Below are 22,131 nucleotides of genomic sequence, written 5' to 3'. Positions count from 1 at the left end.
TGTTTGTTTGTCTGAGACAAGCCTGGAGCTTGCTGGTTCCTCTAGAGAGGCTTGGCATGAGCTGCTAGGACCTGACTCTGGGATTACAGACGCAGTCATTGCACCTTGCTTTTAAACGGGTCCCGAGGGTTCAAACCTGTGTCCTCAGCAAGTACTTTATGGGTCACCTCTCTAGCCCTGCTTTCTTTCTCTTTTTTTATTTATTAAAAGATTTTTTTTCTGGAAGCCAGGCATAATGGCATGTAGGCGGCAGAGTGAATTTCCATAACCGTGGCCCACGCCTTTAATCCTAGTACTTGGGAGGCAGAGGCAGGCTGATCTATGAGTTTAAAGCCAGCCTGGTCTACGTAGCGAGTTTCAGGCCAGCCAGGGCTACATAGAAAGACCCTGTCTGGAACATCCTCATTGCACTGACTTTGAAGTAGCAGAATTTAGGAGTGAATTTGAAACAGGAGTCCTTCCTGGTATGACCAGAAGAGGACTTGAGGCCGGGTGGTGGTGGCGCACGCCTTTAATCCCAGCACTCGGGAGGCAGAGGCAGGCGGATCTCTGTGAGTTCGAGGCCAGCCTGGTCTACAAAGGGAGTTCCAGGACAGGCTCCAAAGCTACAGAGAAACCCTGTCTCGAAAAACAAAAAAAAAACAAAAAAAAAAAAAAACAGAAGAGGACTTGAGAGTTGCTATAGGGAACCTTAAAAGTTTCGCCTTTAAGACTCCCTTACAGGGTTCAAATAAAGGCCCCACAAATAGCTAAAGGGGAGCTCGAAATCTGAGGGTGAAGATCTGAGGGGTAAGAAATCCATTCACAACAGGGACCATCCATCCATATTCCCTTATTCTTCTCCCAATCCTATTTTCCCTTGCTGTCCCTAGTTCCACATTGTTCTTCCTTCTATGTCCTTCTTCCTTGTCCTACCTGTTACAAACGTTCCCAGTCATGTATACCCTTGAAACCAGCAATTCCCCAGTCCTAGCAGGTTCCAGGGCCAGAATTCTTTTGCCCCATAGGAAATCAGATAAGGGTTTTCACACACACACAAACACACACACACACACACACACACACACACACACACACACACATCCATGGGCGTGGATCGTACTAGTCCAGTGAACTCCTTAATGGAGAAAGTTAGTTAAGAAAGCAATTAAATCATCAGGGGATTCTAGAGGGAAAAGTTAGTGTGCTACACTACATTTTTAGGTGGTTAAAAGTTTTATTTTCAGTAAAATTATGAAGAGGGCACAAATTGTTTAAATCAGCACGTCACTTCTTTTCTCAATCTGCACAGAGGCGGCAAGGTAACTAGGCAACCCAGGGGAAGCTGGTGTCTCGGGCTCAGAGAGCACATGTACTGGACACTGTCACTTCTACGGGCCTCGGTCTGGAGTTAGACTTACTGCTCTAAGCGGAGAAGAGACCCAAGCCAGCCGTTCTGATCATGGGTGTTGTGGGTCTTTCTTTGGGTTGCAGTTGTTTCTGTTGTCCTTGAGAATCCTGAGCTAAAATCATCAGTATACTGAGGTGAAAGTGGGCATAAGGAGCTAAAAATCCTCGGAGTGGGGTAAAACCCAGCAGCTTGGGCAGGTAGTAACTCTGTGTCCTTGGAGATCTGTGACTATCTTAGATGGGATGCCCTATGCCTGGACACTAAGCATTGGCCTGCTGATAAAGAGAATTGCAGGAAGGCAGATCTCAGCATTTACCTAGGAGAGAAGAACGGAGGCCTGGCAATGAGAAACTGTTCTCACGAAATAGTTCTGAACTGTGGAAATGAATTCCCAAATATGTAACGGAAGGGAGGTCAGCAACAGCAAAAAGTCTACGGCAAAGGACAGCCCCTTTACTCACAAAGCAGTAACGCCGAAAAGTTTTGCCTTTCGGTTTAGCCTTTACCAGATCTCTTGGTTCTGGAAAGTCACTTGTGAAAAATGGCTGAGCAATTACTGTATAATGCTGTGGCTTGTAGCAAGTTGCCTTATGGGAATGTTTGATTAGCTGCAAAGGTTCTTCTGCATGGAGGAGAGGGAAGACTGACAGGTAACGTAGGCCCTGTTCAAGTTTTCTCAGGGCCTTCCAGATTCAGGTGGGACAGACTTGCCGTGACTCCTACTAAAGCCGGGAAGTTACAGGCAGGTACATTTTATAGAACACAGAAAGCGTTTTCCCGAGGCAGAGCTGTGGGAGACACACTGGCTCAGCTTGGAGAGTCCGGAGGCACAAACACAAAAGCAGCCGAACACAAAGTAAGAGCACAGGAAGGACTGTGCACGGTGGGGGAGGCTTGACTTTAGACGACAAAATTCCATCATCAAAGGCATCATGAAATACGGCAAAGCCAAGCTAACACAATGTCTAGAGGCTGGGAGGCTTTGGCAGGTGGTGATGGGAATACACATTCTGGGCACATAGGGACAGGCCATTAGGGTGGAGGAAGGAAAGCAGGCCACGAGGCTAAGGGGAAAGCCCGGGACAGGTTCTACAGTCTTTAGTCAGCTTTCATGGCAGGGCAAAATACCTGAGACAGTGCACCGAGAAGAAAGAGAAGGAGAGATGGCCCTGAGCATAATAGGCCCTGGGTTAGTGTTGGGAGCTGCAGATCCCCGGCCCCTTGACTTTCTCAGACCCTTTGCCTGCTGGAGTAAAACGTCTGTGCTGCAGCTGCTCCAAGCACGAGACCCTGATGGCAGGCTGGTGGGCCCGCAGCTGAAAGATCCCGAGTGCTGGGCGTGGCTAAGGATTGCTATTTAAGCTTCCCCTGCGCACACTAAGGTTGGCATTGGCATTCTTGTATCAAGGCTGACCCGTGTCCATGTCTCTTTCTGTGTGTCTCTGTCTATGTTTAAGTTTCTGGCCTAGTTCCTGGCTGGCGTACCATCTTGTAGTTGCACGGGCACTACAGGACAAGTACAGGACCACTCGGCTTTCTACAGGTTAGATCTCTAGGGGGGAAAAAACAGGGGGAGGTTTATTACTACATTATAGATTATATTGGTAAATTGTCATGCCCTCTCAGTCTGTTAAAAAGCAATCCTGGGAGCAACAAGGCCCCCCCTTGTCTCCTCCAAAACCCATGGTCCTGGGTCAGCCTGCTCCTCATGCTCTGTAGCAGGTAGAAGAAAAACAAACAGCAGGCATGGGAATCAAAAACTTAATATCCTTGACAGGAATACTGGCTCACCCTTTTTAATCCCAGCACTCAGGAGGCAGAGGCAGGAGAATTTCTGTGAATTCAAGGCCAGCCTGGTCTGCAGAGCTAGTTCCAGAACAGCCAGGGCCACACAGACAAACCCTGTCTCAAAAAAACAAAACAAAGAAAAACTCACCCAAAACCCAAATAAAAACATTGTGACCTTAAGAACAGCCAGTGGGTGATCATTCCCAACAGAATTTACCATGGTGTACGATGCCTACAGTGGGGAAGAGAGGGCAAGCTCCTCCTTGGAGAGAGGGCTCAGCTGGAACTTCAGCAAACTGCCTCGCTCCCTGCTCAGCCTCTGCTGGGAGTCCCTGACCTGGTGACATCTGTTGTCTGTCTGTAACTCACCGTTTGTCCTTTTGCTTTGCTTGGTGTAGAATAAGAGAAGGTTCTGGATTCCTTTTGGCCACGGCAATGACTGAGGTGGACATTTGCCTCCGCATGGACCCGGAGTTTTCATTCTTGGGCAAAAACTGAGCCCCTGCTTTTAATGCATTCTTAGTTCTGTGCATGTGAGGTTGGGAACTGAGGTTGCCACTAAATGCAGCTCCTGTTGCTCTATTTAAGGGGTGGCATTAGTAAGGCAATAACAAGGGGTCTCTATTCCCATATGAATTCGGAGATGGCAAGTCCTGTAGTGATCAGAGCTGTTGTTAGCAGAAGTCCCAGGCTCCCAGAGGAGAAACGATCAACAGCCCAGCAAAGACACATGTTGCCGAATAATCCTTTGGTATACCGTGAAGATGTCTTCGCCAAGGCGCCTTCTGATTGGATTAATAAAGTGCTGAGTGCCCAGTAGGCAGACAGGAAGAGGTTAGCAGGACTTCTGAGCAGAGAGAAAAGAGGGGGAGATGAATCTAGGCCTGAGAGAGATGTCAGAGGACATGGAGAGGATGCAGGAGGTGCGAGACAGAAGAGAGGTAACGCCAGATTGATAGAAATGGGTCAACTTAAGTTATAAGAGCTAGTGAGACAAGCCTAAGCTTTAGGCCAAGCTTTCATAATTAAGTCTCTGTGTCATTTTTTGTGAGCTGTCTACAGTTAGAGCCAGCCAGTGGCTCCCAGAAAGCTGGTGTAAACCATGTGCTCTTTTGAACACATACAAAGTCAGCCACAGGCCAGAGGTTAGAAAGGAAGGTCCTGGGGCGAGTCACCCAGTGACCACTATCAGCTGTGTGTGAATACAATCCACAAGGAAAGCTACCCTGCAAACCTCTTACCTACGGTGTGTTCAGTTTAGCTCACTCTCAGAAAATCCAACACTTCGCCAGCATTCAGGAGGTAGAGGCAGGTGGATCTCTGTGAGTTCAAGGCCAGCCTGGTCTACAGAGCAAGTTCCAGAACAGCCAATATTATATAGAGAAACCCTGTCTTGAAAAAACAAAATCCAACATGAATTTCCTAGAATTTTAGTATGTCCGTGTTCACCTACTATGAGATCTGTGATACAGACTATCTTAGAATATGGGGTGGACTTGTAGAAATTTCCTCTCTCCTCCTAATCTCTGGAGCACCGTAGTGACCCCCACACTGCTGCCAGAGTCCTCCTGACCAAAGCCACACACCCAAGAGCGAAGGGAGCAGACCACCCAAGCACTTCGGCCTGAGTGTGCCACTTTGACTTCAGACTCCATTGTACCTGTAGGGTGAAATAAAGTTCAGGTTCCCAAAACCGAGGGGAGCTGGAAACTTTCCAGCAGCTGACCCACCTCCTCCCTAAACCACAGAGTAGTCATTATGCCCCTTTAGGTCTGTAGAAACACTATGGTTGTTTCTAAAAACAGAAGGACAAATGCATCTCAGTGGTTGGACTCAGGGACTTGTACTGTGTTGGTTGAGAATGATGGAACATTCAAGGAATCCCCTAATCTCTAAATTCTGACTGGTTAAAATTGTAACTGTAACTTGGCCACAAATGTCTATGATTTTTGTGCCGATAGACTCCACTTCTGTCCCTGCTCAGGCTGCCAGGAGAAACGAGGCTCCCGAGTCCGTGCCCTGCAGCCCTGACCCATCAGTGACCCGCTTCTGCTGGGATTTTAATAAAATCTTTGGAACCCATAAGTGTTGTCTCTCTCCCTCCTGTGGTGCATCACAGGGTGGGTGTAAAGAGAAGGTGGTAGGTGGGAGTGGGAGCCAGGATAGCAGCTGACTGTAGCCAGTAGAATGCCCACTCCAAGTGCATGCTTCCGGAGAGACATTTAACATCGATGCATGGGCTGTGGGTGATCAGCACAGTGGGGCTGGAAGAAAGTAAGAAGGCCACAGCTGGCTAGCCTGGCCAGTTTCTGGTCAGAGGTCTGTAGGCCACAAGTGTGGCCAGAGGCTCCCTGCCCGTCACACTTTGGTTTATGCAAGATTGAAAAGCCACAAAAGAGAAAGGTTCAATACACCAGTATATGGACTGGGACGAGAGCAGCCATCAGGCAGGGACAGCATTCAGTTGTTATTGCTAGTCTTTTATTTTTATTTCTTAGCTTTACTTATTTTATTTGTGAGAGTGTTTTGCCTGCATGTATGCATGTGAACCGTGTGTGTGTGCCTGGTGCCTATGGAGGTCAGAAGAAGCGTCCTGTCTTCTCAGACTAGAGTTATGGACGGTTGTGAACCATGATGTGGGTGCTAGGGATTGAACTCGGGTCCTCTGGGAGAGCAACAAGTTCTCTTCACCACTGAGCCCCTGTTATTGCCAGTCTACTTTGTACTCCCTGGTCCTGTTCACAAGACATTGGCGACTGTTTCTCTGTATGCCCTGTTCTCTGATTTATTCTGGTTCAGTTTTAATTGAAATATTGGGGTCCAGTTCCAGGCCTTTAGCATGCTGGGCAAGCATCCCCAGATCTCCCAAGCTAGCCAAGCACTCCCAGCTCTCCCAAGTTATCCAAGCACCCCAGCTCTCCCTTTACCTTTTATTTCATTAGAAAAGTTTGTGTTTATTCTGAGAAGAGTCTTTTTCGGTAGTGTGGTGGATTGACCCAGGGCCTCATGCATGCCAGGCACGTGGCTAACCCCAAGCTACAGCCTCAGCCCTCCTCTCTCACTTTTAACTGGCCAGTCCTCTCTGTAATCTGCAGTTCAGGTTCTAGAAGGAGTCGGCTCATGGGCTGACCTGTCACGGTCACACTTTATTGGAGTGAACCCTTCAAGGTCATCCCAACTCCGGGTGCTCACTCAGGCCAGATAATCCATGTGTTTGAGCCAAGTCACAGCTTTTCTGCTGTTAGCTCAGAGCTGCACCTTTGAGAAAAAACTCCCACCCCACCCTCTCTTTTCTTTCTCTTTTTTCTTTCTAATTTAATTTTCAATTTTCATTTTTTTTTCTTCAAGACAGGTTTTTTCTTTGTAGCCCTGACTGTCCTAGAACTCACTATGTAGACCAGGCTGTCTTGAACTCATAGAGATCAACCTGCCTCTGCCTCCCAAGTGCTAAGATTAGTGTGTGTGTGTGTGTGTGTGTGTGTGTGTACTCTCACACGGAGGCCAGAGAACAGCTAGGAGCCAGCTCTCTTCCTCCACCATGTGGGTTTCTGGAATGAATCAGGCTTGACCATGGGTGCCTTTACAGCTGTGTCCCCTACTGGCCCTCTTTTCTCTTTTCTTCTATGTGTGCACCGCTGGAGGTCAGACCCGGGGCCTCACACACACACAAGCTGTCCTGGTCAAGGTCCTCTGGAGGACGAGAACTAATAGAACAAACATATTTATTCATGTGCACATGTAGGGCTTTTTAGAACAGCTTACAGGCTGTGCGTCTCTCAGCTGGTTTTCAGTATAGGGCAGAATCCCGAAGAAGCAGGCTCTCATGCCATTGAAGGAATGAGCTGCCTGTGAGAGCAAGGACAGTGGGTAAAGAGCAACAGCCTCTTTCTCCCAAGTCCTTTATACAGGTTGCCAGCAGAGGGTGTGGCCAGGATTTAAGGTGGCTCTCTTTACCTCAAAAGATCTGGATTTAGGGTGGGTCTTCCCACTTCAATTAAATCAATGAAGGAAAGTTTATCACAGGTGTACCCAGCCATTTGGGTTTTAGTTAACTCCAGATGCAGACAAGTTGACAACCAAAAACAGCCATTACCCAGCTGACAACCAAAAACAGCCATTACCCAGCTGACAACCAAAAACAGCTGTCACCCAGTTTACAACCAAGAACAGCCATCACACAGTTGACAACCAAGAACAGCCATCACACAGTTGACAACCAAGAACAGCCATCATACAGTTGACAACCAAGAACAGCCATCACACAGTTGACAATCAAGAACAGCCATCACACAGTTGACAATCAAGAACAGCCATCACACAGTTGACAACCAAGAACAGCCATCACACAGTTGACAATCAAGAACAGCCGTCACACAGTTGACAATCAAGAACAGCCGTCACACAGTTGACAATCAAGAACAGCCGTCACACAGTTGACAAGAACAGCCATCACACAACACAAACCAATTGCTCTCCATTGCTCTTTCACTGTCCCAGCCTGTTTTTTTTTTTTATTCAGACTGTCCCCACGTGTCCATGCTGGCTTTGAACTCACAGCCCCAAGAGCTGGGGTCACCGGTGGGTGGCACCATGCTCCTGGAGAATTGTAGATGTGATCGGTGCTCTCTTTGACTGACAGATAACAAACCAAGAGGAACAGTTCTGGAGGTGACAGATTTTGCAAACATGTTGCCATTTCCTGATTACACTGTTGACTTCTGTCTGAGCAGTGAGGTCACCCTAGAAGTAGGACTTCTCAGAGATGTCATTGCCTCACCAGTATAAATCAGGAATGAAGAAGGTAGGCCTAGAAATGGGTTTCCAGTCAAGGCTGTGCGCTGTCGGCACAGAGCCCTAGCCTGAACAGCTCCAGCCTGGACAGCCATCTCTGAGCTCCCTCAGCAGGCAGGGTCCTTCCTCCAGAGATGAATGGGTGGAACTGGTTTCTCCTGATGCAGGGTTCCTATTCCCGTGTTTGCTTTTGATATCGGAGTGCAAGGGCTTTGGGGATTGCACGTGGCAGCCGTCATATCATTGAAGCAACTGTATTGAAATTTACTTGGGGTTTCTTACTGTCACATTCTGCTTGAAGCAGGTGTTCTGGACGGGTGGTGGTGGTGCAAACCCTTAGTCCCAGTACTTGGGAGATAGAGGCAGGCAGATGTCTGAGTTCAAGGCCTGTTTGGTCTACAGAGAGTTCTAGGACAATAAAGGCTACACAGAGAAACCCTGTCTCAAAAAGCCAACCCCACCAAACAAACAAACAGGTATTCTGTAGGCTCAGAAGTGTGTCAGTGGTCTGTGTGGAACAGATGTGGAGTCTAGACACGTATTCTGTGTTGGTCTGTGTCAAGAGGAGTTTGCAGGGGCTGGAGAGGTGGCTTAGTGGTAAAGAGCTCTGGCTGCTCTTCCAGAGGACCTGGTTCAGTTCTCAGCATTCATATGCAACTCGCAACTGTCTGTAACTCCAGTACCAGGGTACCTGATAGACTCACACAGACATACATGCAGGCAAAATACCAATCAATGCACATAAAATAAAAATAAATAAATCAAAAGGAATTTGCAGAGGTTAGTCTTGATTACCATCTACACTAACCTAAAATGTTCCCCATCTAAATTTGTAATGTATTTTTAAACTTTTATTTTTCTAAGTCAGTTAACTGTACTTTTAGATAAAAAGAATTTTGTACCTATGTTTGTAATTTCACAATAAAAAACTGTAGTGAAAAAAACAATAGCAACAATACAACAATAAGAACAACACAACAACAAAACACTGTGTCACTCCTACTAAACAAGGAAAAAGCCAGGGCCAATGCCTTGACCAGCAAGGGCTTATGAGTTAGATCAGCAAGCACAAGGTCCTGGGTTCATACGCTGGTATCACATGGACCCAGCTTTCTGTTTCTCTTTCCTTGACAGCCTCGTGGATCCCAAGCTAACCTGGCACTTTTGATCTTCCTAACTCAGCTCCCAAAAGCTGAGGTTACAGGCACCAGCGGTCAGAGTCTACAGAACAAAAGAGAGCCACATTTAGGCTTCTGAGGTTAAGATGGCATCCCTCTGAGGGGGAAGAGCTGTGGTCATGACCATTAGTTTCAGGAGGATCAGAGAAAAATCCAAACGGAAGGAACAGGGCTGAGAAATAGGTTCAAAGGACCCTGATGACTGACTAGGAAGGTGTGTGTGTGTGTGTGTGTGTGTGTGTGTGTGTGTGTGTGTGTGAGTGTGGAGAGAGAGAGAGAGAGAGAGAGAGAGAGAGAGAGAGAGAGAGAGGTGCTGCCTCAGGACTTCCCCCATGTGGTCCCAGCCTGAGTTCTTTGGGTCCAACTTCCTCAAGGGAATCACTTTCTTGGTTTGACCCCCTGACTTCCTGTAACCCTCGAGCCCCACAGCTTCCTACGCCCATAGTTCTTAAACAAAAGGAAAAAAAATTGAGTATTTACTACAGTTCAAATACACATCTCTCTATGAACACATTGGAACTAACTTAAGGGGAGGCCCTGGGTTCAATTCCCAGAATGAAGGTGTGTGTCACGGTGCCCAGCTGTCATGCTTGCCCCTCCCCCTTCCCTTCCTCTTGTCATGGCAGCTATGAGACTCTACCCTTAGAGATGGTTTAGTGTAGTGCCCTATAAACAGTCTTACGAGACAGCCTGAACCCTTTCTCACTTTAAAAGGTTTTATTTAATTTATGAGTGTATGGTGTCCAGGACAGCCAGGTGGAGGCATCAGATCCCTTGGAGCTGGAGGGGCAGGAGTCGGAGAGACACAGCTTGGGTACTTTTATCTATAGAGCCATCTCACTGTGTACCTCAGGCTGACCTTAAATGCAAGGCAATCCCCTGCTTCAGTTGTGATGGTTGGTTTTCATGATCACACTCAGCTGTGTAAATACACACACACACACACACACACACACACACACAATTTCATGTAATTGGTGTTTTGCCGTGTGAGTACTGGGAACTGAACCGTGGTCCTCTGAAAGAGCAGTCACTACTCTTAACCTCTGAGCCGTCTTTCCAGCCTAGAACAAATCTATTTTACAAGTGAGAAAGGCATGTGTCCAGACCTCAGCACAACCATTGGGTTGTAAAGCTCAGCTCGCAGACAATACAACCTGTCAAAACTGAAACAAAAGCCTCATCCATCAAAGTCCATAGTTCTGGGACTGTCTCTAAATGTGCTAACCTTGCTTTTTGGCTTCTGTGGTTCCTCCTCTGGCTAGCTGTTCTTGTTGACTGAAGTATGTCAACCCAGGATATGGTTTTAGTGCTTAAACACTCACCCCAAGAAAGGCTCAGGGCTACCCTGAGACCCCGAGCACCCAGTGTAATCACCGGGCAGCTAATACAGACTTTCTATTGACTTAAACCCACATCTGAGCTGTCTTCTCTGGTGATTACCCCACAGCAACACGCATGTTGGGGGCCATGGGGTTTGAATATTTGTGTTTCCCCCAGAATTTATGCTGAAATTTAACTCCAACGCAAAGGTATCTAGAGATATGGTTGTAAGAAGACAGAGGAAGCCGGGCGATGGTGGCGCACGCCTTTAATCCCAGCACTCGGGAGGCAGAGGCAGGCGGATCTCTGTGAGTTCGAGACCAGCCTGGTCTACAAGAGCTAGTTCCAGGACAGGCTCCAAAACCACAGAGAAACCCTGTCTCGAAAAACCAAAAAAAAAAAAAAAAAAGAAGAAGACAGAGGAAGAAAGTGCCATTTTTGAGGCAAATGAAAAACGTTCCAAGACACGAATTGTTTTGCTCTAATTCAGGCAGACTGTAGAAACTAGACTGATAAATTAATGAGTATTCTCACCAGGTGTGATGGCTCACACCTGTAATCCCAGCATGCGGGGTCTGCGGGTACTTCGAGCTTGAAGCTAGCCTGGGCTATAAAGCTAGACCCTGTTTCAAAACAAAAACAAAGAGTTAAAGAGATGTGAAAGTCTGCCCAAGCCTGATGACTTGAGCCCGATCACCAGACCCCCCTAAAATGTCAGCCGCAGGGGCCAGCATCTGGAATATCTGGAAGATGGAAGCAGCAGGCAGGAGCCAGGGCACTCCCTGCCTCGGCGAGGAGGGATAGAAGGACAGACTCCCCAAGATTGTCCTCTGACCTTCACATACCTCTTGTGTTCATCCCCCGTCCCCGCACCAAAAAACCAAGGTCAGGTGTAGTGGCACTGTTAGTCCCATCACTCTGGGTGGGAGAGGCAGGCAGATCCCTAAGAGTTCCAGGTTAGCCAGGGCTACACAGTGAGGTTATCTCAAAAGCAAAAAACTAAAATTAAAACAAAATAAAACCCCAAAAGAACTGGGCCACGAGGTGGTGGTGCGCTCCTTTAATCCCAGCACTAGGGAGGCAAAGGCAGGCAGATCTCCCCCTTCCCAGGATCTACCCAGGCCACTTTCAAACACTTGTTCCACTGGCCTTCCTGCCTCCAGCAACCCCTTCATCCTTTTTCTTTGCATATTTTTTTTTTGTGCAGTTGAATTTAAAATATATATATATATATATATATATATATATATATATATATATATATATACTTTCTGCAAGTTCAAAACAAAAGCGTTTGTTTGGCTGTACCTGAGCTGCTCTCTCTCTCTCTCTCTCTCTCTCTCTCTCCAGAGAATCAAAAAGATAACTCTGAATTATCTGATCTTCTAACATTTTGTTTTCCTTTGAAACAAGATCTTACTACGTATCCCTGGTTGACCTGGAAGTCACTGTATAGACTAGTCTGGTCTTTAACTCCCAGAGATCCGCCTGCCTCTGCCTTCCGAGAGATGTGAGCAAAGACGGGTGTGTGCCCCCTGCCTGGTCTTAACTGAACATCTTTTGAAAAAAGGTTGAGATCTCCGAGTGGTGGTGGTGCACCACCACCTGGCTAGTAATTAGTAATCGATTTTTTTTAATAAAAGAAATAATAAAATGAAAAGAACCCCTCCAAAGGTGTCTTCTTGGTTGTTCCTGCCTTGTCTTCGCGTTCCAAGTTTTGCATTTATAGTCCGAGTACTCACATCAGCACCCATGCCATTTAAGAGTGTTTTCTCCCAGTCTAAGGATTTTATTTCATTTTTTAAGAAACAAAAGTAGTTCTGAAGCATGCCACTCTGTAGCTGGCTCGAGGCTGTATCTTCCTCTCCATCTTTTAGCACCCACCTTCTTCCTCTGTGGTTCAGCTGCATCCTTTTAGGGCTTTTTCCCTGAGCAACCCTCTAGAAGTTTTGTTTTCTGTTTTGTTTTGTTTTAGATTATAATATCATTACAACACTTCTCCCCTCCCTGACCCCTATCCAAGCCCTCTATATACCCTTCCCCCTCTATCTCACTTTGAAGAGTCTTCCGGGGTTGAGGCTGCTTAGCTGAAGCAGTATCATTTAACCGCCTCGCTGTCTGCTCTCGGATGATGAGAAAATGCAAGTAGGCACAGGAAGTGTATCTAACCTGCTTACACTTCCTCTCTGAACAGAGAGGTTTCACAACCCCGGCAGGAGCATACCCCTCCCTCCACCCCCACCCAGTGTCACCAGCCTGGTGGCCCTGAGAAAGTTCCACTGCAAGGGGCCCCATGCAAGAGGCATCACCATTTCCCTCTTCCACCCTGTCTAGGTTGCCAGAAAATATCAAGAGCTCTCAGGGACTGAGGCTGGACCCCAGGTCCCTTCTTGGCGCAGATGAGTTTCCGCACCACCGGCCCCAGACTGTTGCTGTTGGGACTCCAGCTGTTTGGTAGGAGATCCAGCAGGGAGGGGAAAAGGGACAGAGTCTGTGACAGGAGAAACCTGAAGGCTTCGTAGAACTGAAGCCAGTGAGGAGCCACGCTAAGGGGCGGGTGGCATAGGCGATGTGGGACGAGGAGCCTCAGAGAGATAAGTGGGAACCCACATGAAGTCAAAGTATGTTAACAAGGAGAGAAGAGGGTGAGGAAGGAATCAGGGTTGGGGGGAAGAGATGGTTGGTGGGACCAGGGTTGGGAGGAGAATTTGGGGTTGGATATTATCTCTCTGTGTAGTTTTAGGCAAGTCTTTCCCTTTCGGAGGCATCGCCTCCCTTCACCTGAATAAATAAGGGTGCCCTTATCTGTGACATCCCGGGACACAGGGTTCTAAGTCTGACTGGTTGGCAGTTTCCAGTCTGTGGATGACGTTGTCTGCCTGAGGATGTGTTGAATTCCAAAGGCTCAAGAGATACTTGTGTCTAGTGGGAAAGTTGGGGAGTCTGAGCACAGCTCCCTGCTGGGCGCAAGATATGGAGATTCAATGAGACTGATCATTGGGGTTCTCAGGTGCTGGGTTGCAAGACCACCCCCCCACCACAGAAGAAAAGAGCAGTGTTTGGAGCAGCCACGGGGCCTCAAGGAACCCTCTTTTGGTCCCTACATGGGAACTCAGTTATTCTCTGCCTGGGGACCCATTTCCCTGGCTTCTTTCTCATGAGCCTCCGCCTTCTGACCCTTCCTTCTTTGCCAATAGGTCCAAGGGGAAGTTGAGTTCTTGGGGTCTGGGGAGGAGTTGCCTATGCCGTGGGAGACAGACTATGTCATCTCCTATTCTCCAGTCCAGGCCCTGGAGGGAAATTCCTGGCACTGGTCCCTCTCTGCTTGGGTGTAGGCAGCCTCTGTGTTCAGAGGAAGAGGCCCTGGGGCAGCACGTGGGATGTGGGGTCCAGACAGGAAGCGCTGATTGAGTTTGCTTCCCTCAGCTGAGGCCTGGAGCTATAACCTGGACACGCGGCATGCGCAGAGCTTCTTGGCACACGCTGGAAGACACTTTGGGTACCGGGTGTTGCAGGTCGGAGATGGGTGAGTTGTTACCTTTTCAGCTCCTGCCCACCACCAGCCGAGTATGTAGGGCCACACATCTGCCCAGGCGCACAAAGCCAGGGTTGGGGTGGGGGGGCACGTATCAGGGGCAGGCCTCACTTCGGCAAGTGTCTGCTAGACAGACTCTTCAAAACGGGGGAGGGCTCTCGATGCCACAGAATGAGGGGGACAGGCAATATGCCACTTGAGTGTCTAGAACCCTCTCCCCTCCCCTTCCTAAGTCATAACCCAGTTGAGCACATAGCAGGCAAGCTTAGTCATTGATAACTTTGTTGTGGCTGGTGGTGGTGGTGCTGTTTGAACACTAGGTCTGGACTAGGCGAGCTCTCCATTGCCTCCTCAGGCTTCCTTCCCTTGTTTGCTTTGTTTGGAGACAGGGTTTGTGGATCAGGCTGCTTTTGCACTTGCACTTGCTGTAGCCGAGCGTGTTCTTGAACTCGTGATCCCCTGGCCTCTACCTCTGGGGTGCTGCGATCACAGGCAGGTGCCAGCAGACCTGGTTTCTTTTCAATTTTAGTTTGAGACAGGGTCTCATTAAATTCCCATGGCTAGCGTGGGACTCATCATCCTCCTGCCTCTGTCTCCTCTGCCTGAGTATCAGAGGCTTGTGTTATCTCTTGAGTGGATGGTGAAGTGAATGAAGTTCTAAGGTGTCCGTCCACCTGACAGACCACTCTTCGAGACTGCAAATGGAAAGAAGCCTTAATGTTCTAGAATGATGTTACTGGGCTATTGGGCGAGAGGGGGCATGGAGGAGCTCCCCTGAGAGTAAGAGCAGCATTGCCTTGGCAGCAAGATTTTCGCATCTGATCATTGTTGGTGTTGGTGTTGGTGTGTTGTACATGAATACTATAGTGCATGTGTGGAAGTCAGGGCAACCTGCCGAGCCAGTCTCTCCTTCTGCCATTTGGGTCCTGGGGATCAAGTCAAACTCAGGTTGTCAGGCTTGTCACAGAGCTCGTGACAGCCAGTTTTGTGTGAAGCACCTCTTTAAGATACAGAGCTGGGAGGAGGTGGCACACACCTTTAATCCTAATACTCAGGAGGCAGAGGCAGGCGGATTTTTGTGAGTCCAAGGCCAGCCTGGTCTACAGAGGTAGTTCAAGGACAGCCAAGGCTGCAAAAAGAAACCCTGTCCTGAACAAACAAACAACAAAACTAGAACCAAAACTAAAACAAAAAAGAGCCTGGAGTGATGGCACACAACTCTAATCTCAGCATTTGGAAGAGAGAGGAAAGTTGGACCTCTGTGAGTTCAAGACTAGCCTGGTCTATGTAGCAAGTTCTAGGCTAGCCAGGGTTACCTATATAGTGAAACTCTGTCTCAAAGAGAAAGGAAGGAAAGAAGGAAGGAGGGAAGGAAAGAAGGAATGGGTAGGAAATGAGAAAAGAGGGACTGGGTAGGCAAAGGGCCAGGCACCTTCATCTCACAAGTGAAATTTTCTGTCAGGGTTGTCGTGGGAGCCCCAGGTGAGGGGAACAACATGGGAAGCCTCTATGAGTGTCACCCAAGCACTCACTCCTGCCAGCCACTCAGCCTGCATGGTGAGTAAGGAAGGAAGGAAATGGGAAGTGTGACCCCAGGGAAACTGAGGCTGACCCCAACACGCCTGATGACCTGAGTTCCTCCGACTCCCTTTCTGGTGCGTACAGGTTCTAACTATACCTCCAAATACCTGGGAATGACCTTAGTGACAGACGCCGCCAACGGAAGCCTTTTGGTAAGAATTTTGCATGATTCCATCAAGGCCTGGGAAGCTAAGCACTAGGAAAGAGAAGCCAGGTACAGGGTATAGACCTGGAATCCCAGCCCAGACTGTTGTTGTAATTGATACAGGGTCTTGTTATATAGCCCAGGCTGGCCATCTCTTGCTTCAGCCTCCCGAGTGCTGGGATTACAGGCACGCGCCTCCAAGCCCCCATAGGCGGCAGTGTCTAACTGTAACTACTACAGGTGAGACACTGTGCTGGAGTCCATGGGGTAAGGCTGTAAGACACAGAGATGAACCAAAGGTCAAAGCCCCATCTATAAATTTCAGTCTGATGGAAGAGCCAGTGGTTGTAAATGCAGTACTACCCATTCTGGAAAAGCGAGGCTTTGATTTGGCGAATAAGGGTGTCTGGTTGAAAGGGGTGGTCCTGGGAATGTGGGGTAATGCCCAGGTGTGCACAGGACAGGGGATGAGCTAAGGGGTTTCGATGTCACTCCATAGGCGGTGAGTGAGTATCTATTGTCTGAGAATGCTGGCACTGGGGACGCGGAGACCCTTAGGGGCAGAAACGCTTTGCTTTGAAAACCATTTGTGCTGGGCATAGTGGTGCACACCTTTAATCCCAGCACCCCAGAGGCAGAATCAGGTGGATCTTTGTGAGTTTGAGGCTAGCCTGGTCTACAGAGTGAGTTCCAGAACAGCTAGGATGGCTACAGAGAAACCCTGTCTCGAAAAGAAAGAAAGAGAGAGAGAACCATTTGGAGGGAGGGAGTGTTCTCTGGTGATAATGCCAGAAAGACACAACACGAGGAAGCCCTAACTTTTTCCCTTTACTGCCTCAGGCCTGTGATCCTGGACTGTCTCGGACATGCGATCAGAACACCTACCTCAGTGGCCAGTGTTACCTCTTTCCCCAGAGTCTGAGGGGACCTATGTTACAAGGGCGTCCTGCTTATCAGGGTAAGAAATTGGAGACCCCGTGGGTGAATCCACAGGAACCGGCACAGCAGGCCAGGCCGTGTCAGCCAGGCCTGTTTGCATGTGGTCTCTGCAGAATGTATGAAGGGCAAGGTCGACCTAGTGTTTCTGTTCGACGGCTCCATGAGCTTGAGTCAAAATGAGTTTGAAAAAATCGTGGACTTCATGAAAGACGTGATGAGGAAACTCAGCAACACCTCCTATCAGGTACCTCCTCCACACATCGGGAGCCCTAGCTGCAGAGCCTAGATGCCCACCTGGACAGGCTGGAGGGAGGCCTGTTGTGCGTGTGCACGGTTGTACCTATTCCTCCGGCAGCAACAAGAGCCAGGAGTCCGAAGCGGCCCAGCTCTCTGTGGCAGGTTTTGTGCCTGTCTTCATCTTTCCTCTCCACTTTCTCTGTAGATGGCCTTCGCCTTCCGTTTCTCTTTAGATTTCCTGGTCTGTAGCAAACTGCTAAATTTGCATGATAAATTTCCAAAGGAGTGCTTTAACTTCCTCTCAACTGATTCCTCCTGCAAAGTCCCAGTTCTGAAGAGATTCTGACTGACCCAGCTGTCACTGGCACAGCTAACTCTGTCTAGTTTAGGGGCTTCACAGACATGGTTTCTGGGAGCCATCCAGAGACCAAGAGCCCAGCATGTACTTCTGGGTAAGAAAGCAGAGCCCGGCAGTGGTGGCGCGTGCCTTTAATCCCAGCACTCGGGAGGCAGAGGCAGGCGGATCTCTGTGAGTTTGAGGCTGTCCTTGTCTACAGAGTGAGTTCCAGGACAGCCAGGGCTGTTTCACAGAGAAACCTTGTCTTAAAAAACAAAGAAAGAAAGAGAGAGAGAGAGAGAGAGAGAGAGAGAGAGAGAAAACAGGCAGAGGCTTTAAAATTATGCTTCTACATCTGTTTGTCTAGAGCTGGGTTACTCAGGGTCTGCAGCAGAGGCAGAGACTAAGGCTGGGCATTTCGCTGAGTGGCAGTGTTTGCCTGGCAATCACAAGGCCCTGGTTTCCACAGCTGGGAGGGAAATGGAGCCTGAAGCAGACCAGTGAGGCGGGTCCAGTAACCCCATGCCCTTTCTTCCTTTCCTTCCTAGTTTGCTGCTGTTCAGTTTTCCACAAAGTACAGAACAGAATTTACTTTCTCAGATTATGCTACAGAGAAGGACCCCGACGTTCTGCTACGCAATGTTACACACATGCGCCTACTGACCAATACCTTTGGTGCCATCAACTATGTAGCGTAAGTTCCCTTTGGAGGAAAGACACGTCAGTGTTAATTCATCATGTCTCTGTGAGCCAGCTCTTCCCACAGTGTAATGCAGGAAGCCAATGGGCAGGTGCAGTGTGGCAGCTTATTGTATAAATTCAAACGGAAGGAAACGTGTGCCTAACCCATGCCTTAGCTGCAGCTTGGGGAGGCTTCTGCAGAAGGTCTTGAGGTGTTAGAGGTTAGAGGCCGGCCTAGGCTACATTGTAAGACCTTGCCCAAATAAACAAATAAACATTAAAAAAAGTTTTAAAAAATCGGGCAACTGGAAATACGGCCCAGCAGTTAAAAGATTTGTCTCGCAATAATAAGGAGCAAAGTTTGGATCCCGACATCCATGTAACAAGTCAAGTACCCAGTGCATGCCTGTGACCCCAGTTTTGAAGGAGACAGAGACAGGAGGCTCCGCGGGGGGCTTGCTAGTTTCCAGCCTAGCTAAGAACACATGAGCCCTGGTTCCAGAAGAGACCCTGCTGCAAAAGCCTGCAGAGAATGACAGAGGAAGAGACACTACGTCTTCTTATGGCCTTCATACAAGTGCGAGCATGTGCGCGCGCACACACACACATAAGCCTTTAGAACAATCCCCCCAGCCTGCCGAGAGCCAGCCGTAAGGGTTTATAATCCTAGACATGTGGAGATTGGAGCAGGAAGCTCACTGGAGCCCAGGAGTTCAGGGTGAGCTCGGACAATATAGTGAGACCCCCATCTCCAAACACTAAAACAGCAGCCGGGTGTGGTGTTGCTTGCCTTTAATCTCAGCACCCAGGAGGCAGAGGCAGGAGGATCTCTGAGTTTGAAATCAGCCTGGTCTACATAGGGAGTTCCAGGACAACCAGGGCTCTGTAGAGAGTCCCTGTCTCAAAAAACCAAACCAACCAGACAAACAAAAAGCAAAACAGGGGTCAGGGGCTGGAGAGATGGATGGCTCAGCAGGTAAAAGTGAAAGTGATGTGTGCGTGGTGTTCAGATGCCTAGACTCCATACGAAGGTCTGAAGTAGTGGCACTTGTCCATCATCCGGACACTGCAAAGACAAGATGGCAAGAGACAGAAGGACCCCTAGATGTTGTGGGGACAGCCAGCCTGATGACACAGGGCAGCAGCAAATAGGAAAGGCCTGCCTCGAACAAGATGGGAGCTGAGGACCCACACCGTGGTCGTCATCTGACCCCACATGTGTAGTGGCGTATCCTCACACATGAAGACGTCAGCACATCATATACACAGATGAACACATAAATGTTTTTTAAAACTAAAGCAAAAGCAAACCTTTCCCTTGAAACAGTAGACTGTGCCGGCAAGGGTGGGTGCTCAGACTGAGGACTAGAGAGTTCTATAGAGTTCATGTCCCCATTTCCTCCCATGATCCCCCTGGATGCACAAGCATCCAGTGGACAGTGAGAAAGGCTCCTACCATTTCATGTTTTTCCCTGTTTTCTCTTCTCTGCCACACGTGTGTAAGTTGAGTATAACGTACACAGCACGCACTGCGCCTTTGAAGACTCTCTGGGTGCTGCTCTGTCTCTGTCTTCTGGGGCTCATTTGATCTGTGGTGGCCATTTCACTGTCCCTGTAGAGGCTGCGGTGGGGACAAGGTTGAGTCACATTGGCTTGGAGGTTAGCAGTCTCCGTCCCTCAATCCAGACGTGCAAATCTCGATTCCAGTTTCCGGGAGAGAAAATGTAGTTAGTTGAGCCCGATTTGGGTGTTCAAGGCCCACTCAGCTGCGGCCTGGATCTACCTTACAGTGTGGTCAATGAAACAAACATGGACGTTGGAGTCTCCCCGCTGTTGTTTGCTTGTTTGAGACAGAGTCGTGCTGTGTAGTCTTGATTGGCTTGGTACTTACTCTGTAGCCAGGCTTGCCTCAAACTTATGGTAATCCTCCAGCCTCAGTGTGCTTCGTGCCGAGATGACAGGCATACCCACCTTGTCCCTCTTTGGAAGGGGTTTTCTTAGGGGAAGAGGTCCCTACGGGGTGACCAGATACTCTAAAAGGTGTCACTCATGAGAGATAAATGTGGTCATGAAAATGTGTGTCACAAACATCTTCTGACTGCCCGGGGTAGCGTCCTGTGCCTGAACCAGAACTTTGCCAACTTTTCGGCCCAAGACCTGAGAACAAATCTTGCAGCGTTCTGTCTGTAGGTGGCATCTGTTACATAGTCTTCATTGTTTGACTCTATGTCCTTTCAAGATTAAAAAAAAAAAGTTGTTCTTAGCTAGTAGACAAGGACAGGCCAGACATTGCCATCGGAGGACTCTTTGTCAAGTTCTAGATCTAAGCATTCATGCCCCTTGTGAACGAAGCTTCTGCCCTCTTGCAGCTTAAAATTTCAGTCGGAGTGAGAAACATAAAAACAGGATGAGTGAGTTATATAACACAGCAGATGTGTGTGCTATACAGAAAAGTAAGGCGACATTGTATATGAAGGTCAGAGCCAGGTCAGAGCCAGACCTTGGCAGGGAGCAGAGATTTGAGACAGGGAGACGGGCTTTCTTTCATATAGCCCCAGACTGGCCTCAAACACACTGTGCACACAAGGCTGACTTTGAACTCCTGATCTTCCTGCCTCACCCTCTCAATGCTAGGATTCAGGCATGTACCACTACCCCCAGCTAGAGAGGGGTCCTATAGATAAGACTTCCTGGATGTGCGGACATGAGCCGTACAGACCCAGAGGAAGCTCTCTGTCACTGTCACAAACAGGAGACCACGAACCTATAAAGGGAAAGGTTGTTTAGGTACACAGTTTTGGCATCTTACGTGTGTTGTGGGATTGGAACCCAGGGCCTCATCGAATAGAGCAGCATGCTACCGCTAAGTTCCCACCATTACCCAGTTTCGGGAGCTCCAGTCCGTGGTCATCCAGTCTCTCCTGCTTTGGGCCACAGCAGCACACCATGGTTGGAGAGCACGGTGGAAAAAAACCACTCACCTAATGTCTTGGATGTCAAGGAGGGATAGAGGAAGGAGTCAGGGTCCTGCTATTCCCTTCAGCGACTCCCGAGACCTCTCATTAAGTTCCACTTTCTAAGAGTTCCTTCAGCTGCCAATAGTGCCACACTCAGGAGACCAAGCCTTGGGGAGGACACTGAAGAGGCAACTAGCCAAATGTGGTGGGTGGCACAGGCCTCTAATGTCAGCACTCAGGAGGCAGAGGGATTGTCACAAGCTCTGAGACAGTCTGAACTGTGTAGTTCCCCGTTAGCCTGGGCTACGTAGGGAGTGTCAGGTCAGCCTGAACTGCATAGGGACTTTAGGCAGCTGGCCTTTACGTAGGGCAACCCTGTCTCAAAGAGTGTGGGAGTGACAGCTCAGTGGTTCAGGATGTGTGCTGCGTTTGGAGAGGACCCAAACTCAGTTCTCAGCACTCACACTGGGAAGCTTGTGACTTCAGCTCCAGGAGCTCTAAGGCCTCTTCTGGCCTCTGTAGGCGTCTGCTCTCGTGAGCACACGCCCCACACAGACACACGTGAATCACATAAGTAGACTCAGACTAAAGATCACGAAATAAAAAAAGGGAACCAGGCTGTCTATGTGGTTGGAGAAGAAGGAAGAGGGGACCCTGCAGAAGTGTACTCAGGCCTGGGGGCAGGAGTTCAGATCGGCGAGGCCGAGTCTGTAGTGAGGTCTCGGCTTCCCCAAACACAGGAGCAATGGTCTGATGTGTGTTCATTTGTGCTTACTTTGTTTTTGGAGATACAGTCTCCCTCTTGCAGCCCAGGCTGACTCCTAACTCACCATCCTCCTGCTTTGACCTCCCAAGTCCTGGGATCAAAGGCATCAGCCATGGCACCCAAATCTGATTTATATTTTTATTTATTTATTTATTTATTTATTTATTATGTATACAATATTCTGTCTGTGTGTGTCCGCAGGCCAGAAGAGGGCACCAAATCTCATTACAGATGGTTGTGAGCCACCATGTGGTTGCTGGGAATTGAACTCATGACCTTTGGAAGAGCAGGCAATGCTCTTAACCACTGAGCCATCTCTCCAGCCCCCTGATTTATATTCTTAAAAAGATTCTTTTTGGATTGAGTGTTGTGGCAGATGGCAGTACTCTAGAGGTGGATGCAGGTGGATTTCTGGGAGTTCGAGGCCAGTCTAGTCTACATAAGTTCCAGACCAGCCAGGAATACACAGTAGTGAGACCCTAT

At 48.7% G+C, this 22,131-nt stretch overlaps 1 protein-coding gene across 1 annotated transcript in view; it reads left to right on the top strand.

The window, feature by feature from the left end:
* Positions 1 to 12,869: 12,869 nt before the first annotated feature.
* The window catches only part of Itgal (integrin subunit alpha L), a 38,093-nt gene continuing 28,831 nt past the window's right edge, over positions 12,870 to 22,131 (top strand). Inside the window, exons 1-7 of the mRNA XM_041666578.1 lie at positions 12,870 to 12,924; positions 13,897 to 13,996; positions 15,468 to 15,562; positions 15,671 to 15,738; positions 16,572 to 16,689; positions 16,784 to 16,914; positions 17,793 to 17,938. Coding sequence (XP_041522512.1) covers positions 12,870 to 12,924; positions 13,897 to 13,996; positions 15,468 to 15,562; positions 15,671 to 15,738; positions 16,572 to 16,689; positions 16,784 to 16,914; positions 17,793 to 17,938 — 713 coding nt within the window. The remainder of the gene's footprint in view (positions 12,925 to 13,896; positions 13,997 to 15,467; positions 15,563 to 15,670; positions 15,739 to 16,571; positions 16,690 to 16,783; positions 16,915 to 17,792; positions 17,939 to 22,131) is intronic.

This window comes from Microtus oregoni, unplaced genomic scaffold (assembly GCF_018167655.1).
Source record: "Microtus oregoni isolate MIOR12 unplaced genomic scaffold, Mior012 000016F_ref0000370, whole genome shotgun sequence".
Taxonomy (NCBI): domain Eukaryota; kingdom Metazoa; phylum Chordata; class Mammalia; order Rodentia; family Cricetidae; genus Microtus; species Microtus oregoni.
Note: the sequence above shows the minus strand (reverse complement) of the source record. Positions and strands in the feature narration are given on the sequence as shown.